Raw genomic sequence first — 8,393 nt, forward strand, 5'->3', positions numbered from 1 at the left:
GGTAGCAGGAAGAGCTAGACAATTTGTTCAAAAGACATTTTTTGGACTTTATTGTCGCAGTGACGAGAGCAGACACAAATGCAAAGAGAAGAAAGCAGCAAGTCGTTGATTAAAACAAGTCTAATTATTCCATGTCATCCAAAATGTGTCTCAGCAGGTGTGTGTTCACCTGTTTCTGTGCACCAACTTAAAAGTATTTGAAGTCACAATAACTTTGATGTATATCTTCTATCTTTGAGATGGAACGATCACTTTTAAAAGTCCAAAATGTCTATTTCTGCAGTTTTATACAGTCCTGAGCGCCACACGGACGTATTGTATTCTTTGTTGGACAGGTGTTGGTATCTCTGACGTGTGCACGACAACTTACAAAAGAATCCCAAATTCAGAAAACACAAGACACTGATAGGGGGGGGAGATTGAGCAGGTTTTTTTAATTAGATTTATGTTTTGCTTCGAGGTTGTTGTACAGAGGGGCTGAAAGCAATCTGAACAACAACTCCAACGTTTAGTCTCTCCGATCAGCGACTTCACCTCCAGCAGTGTGACCACTTCAACCGGCTCAGATGAGACGCATCAGAGATCTGCTGGCGTGTTTAAAGCCACTGAAGCAGCTTGAATTAACTCCTTGTTCAGCGCGGAGAATTAACAGCTTCAGAGTCAATTACATACATTATGGCTTTTAAATGGAAACTCAAGCAGCCCAAAGCCCAGCGGACATGATATGAGGCCTGTTCTCTACATCTACTTCTCTTACAGCAGGACAAAGAGCTCTAATGTAACAATATATATCTCGTCGTTTGCCAAAAGCAGGACTTAAAGAGGATTTACAACAGAATCAGTGTGTTGGCTTCAGGTTTAGTTTTCCAGGCGTGTTTGTTGTCGGGGTTTCAGGTGTGATGAGTCCAGAACTTGTCAGCAGACGGAGCAGGTTGAGACTTTATTTGAACACACTGGAAAAAAAACAAAGAGAAGGAAATCAGAAATCATCATAAGACGGCAGGATAACAGAAGACTAAAGAACTGAACACATCTTTAAAACGTTTAAATCTGTCAGGTGCCATGTATGTTAGCTCATTATGTTGAAGGTAACGTTGCAGTTTAATGGAGAAACAAACGAGTAACAAGAAAAACACAAACGCTTAAAGAAATATAAAGCATAAACTGGTTAAACGTGCGCGACACTCACATGCTGGATTCCTTGTAGCGGTCCAGAGCCTCCTGGGCCAACACCTCAGAGAACTTGGGGTCGTTCCAGGGGATGTCGCCCGGCACGCTGACGTTCATGGGCGGAGAGTCGAAGAGCTGCACGGACACGTTTGTATCTCCAGGCTGCTTCTCCTCAGCGTCCCTGCTGTTCACCTGCAGGACAGGTAAAAAGGAGGTTTCTGGTTGCTCTTGTCATGCAAAGAAAACAGGCATGCCACATAAAGACACTTTACCTTCTGCACCCGGAAGACGTCGTCCTTGGCGTTGGTGCTGTTGGCCAGAGTCGACACCCAGCCGAACTCTTTGTTGAGCAGGTCCAGCACGGAGGAGGTGTTAAACATCTTCTCCTCGAAGGTCTTCAGGAGGCTGTTGTACTGCTGAGTGAAGCGCTCGGCCATGGCCAGCGCCTCCTCCAGCTCCCCCTTCAGCGGGCTCTCCAGAGGCTTCTTCCCGGAGCAGTCTGCGAGGGAAACATCAGCGTACAACTTCACTGACCGCACTGGCATTGTTACATCACATTTCATCGGATCACATGTCTGACCAAAGACTTTCACTGTGGTGTATTTAAAGCAATACTTTCATAACGACAGTTTGCCAAAGAAATCGGTTTTTGCAGGTTTAACATTTTATTGAATTTGAAAACATTTGCTTGTTAAAGGCGTCCATGTTGTGTCCGGTTGCACGATTTCCTGTCATCTTTCTACTGTCAACTATCAAATAAAGGCATAAATTCCCCCAGAATATACTTTGAAATGATTGTATGATGCAGTATAGAGTGCAGCCATCATGTCTTCCTGATATATATGATAAAATATGTACTGTTGACGTTTATCAACAAGGTTGATGTTTTTGTAAAGCATGACACTTCAGAGTGATGTCAGGACACACAACCTCACAAATACATGACCTACATGCCACATTTCAGCCTCCTATAGGGCAAAATAAATTGCTAAAGTGTTGGGAAATATTTATAATATCCACTCACAGACGGTATTATTACATTTTTATGAAACATAATATTAAGCTTCAGAAAAACAAGCAGAAGTCTGCCGTCACAGCAGAGGCCACAGATTTAATGAAGGATCTGATTCGATCACATTGTACCTTAACGTCCGCTTTAAGAGATGACATAATTAAATCAGGTTCATTTGAAGCCCTTCCTGTTTCCAACATTATCATAAATGCTAATTGTGTTGCTCTAATAAAAACATCTGGATCGTCATCCAGGTCTCCATCTCCGGTTTCCTGCAGGAGGAGGGTGGAGGAGGGTGCATGAAAGGACCCTGCGCCCACTGAACCGTTATACGTTTTTATGCATGTTCCCCATCAGTGCTACTCGTCTTTGTGCAGCGTGACGCAGTCCGTCTCCTCCTCATCAGGTCACAACATGAATAAAACACATTTTCTTACCGACTTGCTGGATATCTTTGCATTTCTGACACTCGTCGCGGAACTTGAGGCAGCCGGCTGAGTTGCGGCGAATCTCTCTGCAGGTCATCTTACCGGTGCCAAAAGGTTTTGTGATGACCACGTCCTCGTTCACGCTGCCGTCTGCCACCAGACACAAAAGGTTTAGACAATGTGTTCTTTATAAGTACACATGTAACTTTCATGAAGTGTTAAAGTTCTTTTGTCTCGACACGATTTATATGTTTATCTTTTAGACTCAAACGGTCAAAACACAATTACAGCTGTCAATCAAAACCCTAACGATGTTAGTAAAAGGGCGTCGACAGTTAAAGTAGAATATGTCAGACAGTGTACCTTCATTGGGAGCTGCGTCTGAGTCGATGTCCATCATGGAGCCCACAGAGCTGAAGAGGTTTCTGCCCATGCCCATCATCGGGGAGAACAGATTCTGGAAGCCGTGGAACGGATCGTTGAAGAGCGAGCGAATGCTTCTGCTGTGGCGAGTGTACGGTGCCAGGAAGTTGGGGAAAAACAACGCCGGAGGGTTGAGGTGCACGTGATCCGCCACCTGAGAAACAGCAACGACACAGAGACTGTAACTACTCTGTCCTGCAGCGAGAGTATCCACTTAACACCTACAGACACTCGTGAGTCTAATGTTAAATATAGTTTAGTGGTATTAATGTCAGTCTTTGGACAACCTCAACCAGGTGCAGTAATACATCCCTCACTCATATACACAAGTAAATATGTATGTGTGTCCAGCACCTTCATGCTGTCTGAGAAGATGCTGTCCACGCCGTCGGCCATCTCGGTGTATTTATCCTCCAGGTTCATGAACTCTCTGCTCTGTCGCCGCCCCTCCTGCTCCAGGACGTCCATATTCTCCCCATTGATCCAGATGGAGAAGGGAGACGATCTGTTTAACACGCCCTCCAGCTGCAGGTCAGAAGAGGAATCTTAAATATATATATATATACACACATTTCTTTTTTTCTCAAAGCATTATGTAATCAATGAAACGGCAACATGTCACTTGACCGGCTAATATCTGAATTATGATCAAAGCTCCATGTAAATGATCGAGTGTGTGAACATGTGAGGGTCTGACCTGGCGTCCCACCAGTCCAGATCCACTGCTGCATGTTCGGGAGTAGTATTTGACGCAGGTGTTCTTCAGACAGGGCTTACACTCCTCCCACAGAGCCCTCGTGGTGTCGTTACAAACCTCCTCCTCTCGCTCCAGCTTGTCCTCGATCTCCTGAGCCACGCGCATCGCTTCCTGTCGGGGGAATAAGAAACAAAGATTGTAAGAAGCAAGCTCTTATTTTGGTGGGATCTTTAGGATTTAGTGTTTATTCCCAGGTCATTCTGCCATCAGCGCCGACCTCACCACCATGTTCCTACCTCTTTCTGCTCCTTGGTTTTCTCCAGAACGTCCAAAAAGCTCTGGTGGTCCTCAGAAGATTTCTGCATCACGCTCTTCATCTCCTTCACTCCGTTAACGGCGGTCTCGATCTGTTTGTCCAGAAACTTTTCTGCCTGGAGTGAGATCTCTGTAAAAAACAAAACAACGTATCAACATCCCCTGCAGGAGTGTTATGTAATGTCATTTAAAAAAAATGCACTTTATTGCAACCCACGTGACCTCATTTACATTTTCATATAAACAGGAATAACAATCATTTTAATTACTTTATGGTATTTTCCTTTTTATTTCTCAATAAATGTTTAGAGGACCAATTCACCCATATTCCTACTGCCACCACTATATAATGTAGGCAACTGGTGTTGTATTTGTGGTGTTAACAGCATTTAAAAAATACATTTTAAAGTCCCAACAGCAGCTTGTTTTTTGAATAAAAAAATAAAATAGCTATAGATATATTTTTTGCAGTATTCTGATGCCGGTGCAGAGAAACTTACGGTTAAGATCGTCTTTTGATGGAGGAACCAAACAGTTTGCTGAGGCCAGAAGAAGAGCCACCACAGCCAGAGTCTTGGACCCCTTCTTCTTCATCATCATCATCATCATCAACATCCTCTCTGACTCTCACGGGGCCAGCAGGCAATGACGAGAAAAAACCTTTAGGAAAAGAACCCCATGAGACATGAACATACAGTTTAAAGTCCTGACTGCTGTGATGTTGTTGTAACGTCCCTCCGTCTCCACTAGAGGGCGTCACGAGCTGCAAAGGAACCGGAGACCTACGCAGGAGGAAATGACCGTCACTGCTCAGCAGTTTCCCCCCTTACACAGCCAAATATCAAATCACTGATCAATACTAATAAATAATTCAAACTGACGCCTGCTGAATGCATCATTTCCCTGCTCTCCTGTTTCATTCACAAGGACATTATCACCAAACTGACCTCAGATCAGTGCTTCCTGTGACTTTGACCAATTGTGTATTATATAAAGAGAACAGCCCTTTCTCTGTTTACTCATGTTTTCCTCTCACGTGTGCTGTTGGTCAGCTGCCCGCACAGACAGCTTCAACAGAGCCTGACTCACACACACACACACACACACACACACACACACACACACACACACACACACAGAAAAAGACAGAGAGAAAGTATTCAGACAGGCCTTCTCTTTTTCCAGGCAGTCTCTCTCTCTCTCTCTCTCTCTCTCTCTCTCTCTCTCTCTCTCTCTCCTCTCTCTCTCTCTCTCTCTCTCTCTCTCTCCTCTCTCTCTCTCCTCTCTCTCTCTCTCTCTCTCTCTCTCTCTCTCTACCTCTCTCTACCTCTCTCTACCTCTACCTCTACCTAATCCTCCTTTTCCCTCTAAATACACAGCACGCTGATAAAGTATATGGACAGCGAAACATTACCTTCATTTGTCATTATTATTAACGTCTCATTGTAAATCTGCTGTTATAAACAGCCTCCAGGTTTCTTTCTGCAAGTTTTTGCAACCTGGCTGCAGGGATCTGCTCCCATTCAGACACCAGAGCGTCAGCGTCGGCGTTCCTCTTCATCCCAAAGGTGTCGGATGGGTTTGAGGTCAGGTTTCTGTACAGGACAGTCAGACCTTCTCATGGAACTATTGAAGCGTTTTCTAAAATAGATTGCAGGAGTTGGAGGAAGGTACATCAGGTTGTAGATTTGACTTTGCGTATTGCCCTTAAGTGATCCAGGAGGACGTGAGTCTTCTTTTAGACCTCGCTTTGTCCACAGGCTTAACTGTTAACGGTTTTTTTTTGCAACTTGGGACGCAGCAGAAAAACAGGCTCTAAACACAAAACTGTAAACAGTTGCTTATTTACTTACACAAGTGTTTGCTAACAAGTTCAGCTTATTAACTGAACACATCCAACAGACACGAAGTGTTCTGTATACCAGGCTCTTTATCTGCTGAACGCTCCGCTAAGTTTACCAGCTAGTCACAACATCTTTATACATAGTAATTGAATCCATTGTTAATATAAAAGATATTGATCATAGCATGTTTGTGGACAGGAGTGTCCTTGGTGCATACAGTGTGAGATAAGTTATGGTCGGCCATTATATTATCCTGAGAGGGACGTTGACCCATATACAATAAAGAGGTAATTTGTCCTTAAAACAAAGATATATCTTATGTAACTTTGTTTTTCAGATTGTTCCTGCTCAGGGATGTTTGTGCAGTTTGTGCTCACCCACCATCTACTGCTGTTCCTATGGAAACAAGCAAAGTAAAGTGTGCACAGCGTCACTAAAATGATTTATAACTTTTACATTTATCTTAACATACGATGTCCACACTTTTACAGTAAATTCAGTAACTCTTTATTGAAGCTCTAAGCTTTCCTTCCAACTATTATAAGTATTATAAGGAAGATACAGTTCATTACTGACGGCATTCATAAGCTCTCTGAAGAAATGTGCTTTTTTTAATCTGCAGTGAAAAACTGAACTCCCACCTGGAGGCTAAAAACAAAAACTGCAGCGGCTTACACAATGAGGTCATTATTCATGTGACAATCTCGCTTTAATTACAACATGTCAGTTACGGGAAGGTTTGTAAACGGGGGGCTGACTGGTACCCGCGAGACAGAATGAAGTAAGACTTGACGTGCAAAGAGAAGAAGCACGGAGCTCGAGAGAGTTAAAACAGATGCAGAAAGGTTAACGGAGAGAAAGGAGAAAGGATTTACAAGGCAGAGGTCAAGCTATATTATTTGCTGAATAGCAGCTGCAGGGATCCTGGTTACACAACTGAAGAATGCAAAAGCAGCAGACGTCCAGATGTGGGCCGTCCAGAGAGTTTCAGCTTCATGAAGTCAAATACAGTAAAACATCTGCAGCAGATGCTGTGTTTGAGTCCATACATTAAACTATTGTATCCTACATTGCGTAATATTACATATATCACGATATGATAAGACTATTATCTTATCAATATAGTTTTTTATTATATTATACATCATGGTATTCTTTTCCATTTCTCTACAGCATACATTGCATAGTATTGTAATATTACTACATAGTAATACATTATAAATCTATTTACTTTCTGCTTCCAAATGTGAATACTTTCCCGTTGATTGTTTGTACGTCCTCTGATAACTGCAGCTGATGCTTGTTTTCACTGTTGATTAATTCCCTTTCTGTTTCTGTCTCATTCTCGCTGTTAGAAGCTCAAACCTGCACAAACAACTTTCTCAATACCAGAATAAGAAGGAATAATTATTCTAATCTGGATCATCTGGGCTCCATTTACAACAAATGGGACACTGACACACGTGACCTCATTTTGGCCTCATTTGAGGTGTTTAGGGACTTCAGCACCCAAAAGAATTCACTTGTCATGTGGTTTACGGAGAAATGAAGGTCAGTTCTAAACCAGAATATGTACAACATTTTCTATTTTTAAAACTGTTGATATTACAATAGCTATTGTACAATAGTCCTATATGTATAACAGCCTGAATTTCCTTTTAAAATTCTCTATTCCTTCATTCAACACTGTCAACGGTTCATCATCAAATAGGCCTAGCATGTTAATATTCCTGTTTTACAGTTAGTATTGCTGCTGGGTGTGCCTAGCCTGAAGTGCATTAGAGTGAACCGACCACAACATGATGTCATCGACCCTAATCCAGTTGTTTTGATCCAAAAATGGAGGTCACACCCATGAGTAAGCTATACAAAACAGCAGCCACCTTGTCAGTTATGAAGTCTACATAAAGAAAAACAACTGAATGGACCCCGTTTTTAATAATTAAATCAATACACATTATACAGCCGAATCAAAGTTAGAACATGTTGAAATTTCATAAGCTTAATGCAACTCATATGTTGCACTCTCTTCTATTCTCATTTATCATAATAACACTATTATCACGACTTTGCATTAAAGAGACTATTTTTTCTCTGAGCATCACCATGCTGCAGACTCTCACAAAATAAAAGCTCATCTGACTCACCTTTGTTTGTTTCCTGAGACTCCAGACCGTCTGAAGCTGCGTCTGTCTCTCTGCTGCTCGTATTTATACCCGCGGATAACTGCGAAGGTGCAGACATGTGACTCATACTGCCCGCCGCCGCTAGCATCACGCTACAGCCAAATAAAAGACAACTTCCGGTATTACCCTTCAAAGTAAATCGCTATCATGACTGGCGGCAGGTCTGAGTCCATTAATTTGTAGACGTGAACATTATGACCGATTCTTTAGCTCCATTGTCACCGAAATAAAAAAATGCCCACATATCTTCCGAACAGTCTGACAGTAAAATATAATTTTTTTAGACAGACAAATCAGGAGAAAGTTAACTTTGTTCGA

At 42.4% G+C, this 8,393-nt stretch overlaps 1 protein-coding gene across 1 annotated transcript; it reads right to left on the reverse strand.

The window, feature by feature from the left end:
- Positions 1-417: 417 nt before the first annotated feature.
- Positions 418-8,104, reverse strand: clu (clusterin). Its single transcript, XM_029425797.1, has 10 exons — positions 8,037-8,104; positions 4,546-4,705; positions 4,027-4,175; positions 3,731-3,901; positions 3,388-3,558; positions 2,974-3,187; positions 2,620-2,760; positions 1,443-1,669; positions 1,190-1,362; positions 418-953 (listed from the first exon to the last, which is right to left on the reverse strand). The coding sequence occupies exons 2-10, from the start codon at positions 4,658-4,660 to the stop codon at positions 941-943; spliced, it is 1,374 nt and encodes a 457-aa protein (XP_029281657.1). The 5' UTR covers positions 4,661-4,705; positions 8,037-8,104; the 3' UTR covers positions 418-940.
- Positions 8,105-8,393: the final 289 nt, after the last annotated feature.

The sequence above is a fragment of the Cottoperca gobio genome, chromosome 24, assembly GCF_900634415.1.
Source record: "Cottoperca gobio chromosome 24, fCotGob3.1, whole genome shotgun sequence".
In the NCBI taxonomy this organism is placed as follows: Eukaryota; Metazoa; Chordata; class Actinopteri; order Perciformes; family Bovichtidae; genus Cottoperca; species Cottoperca gobio.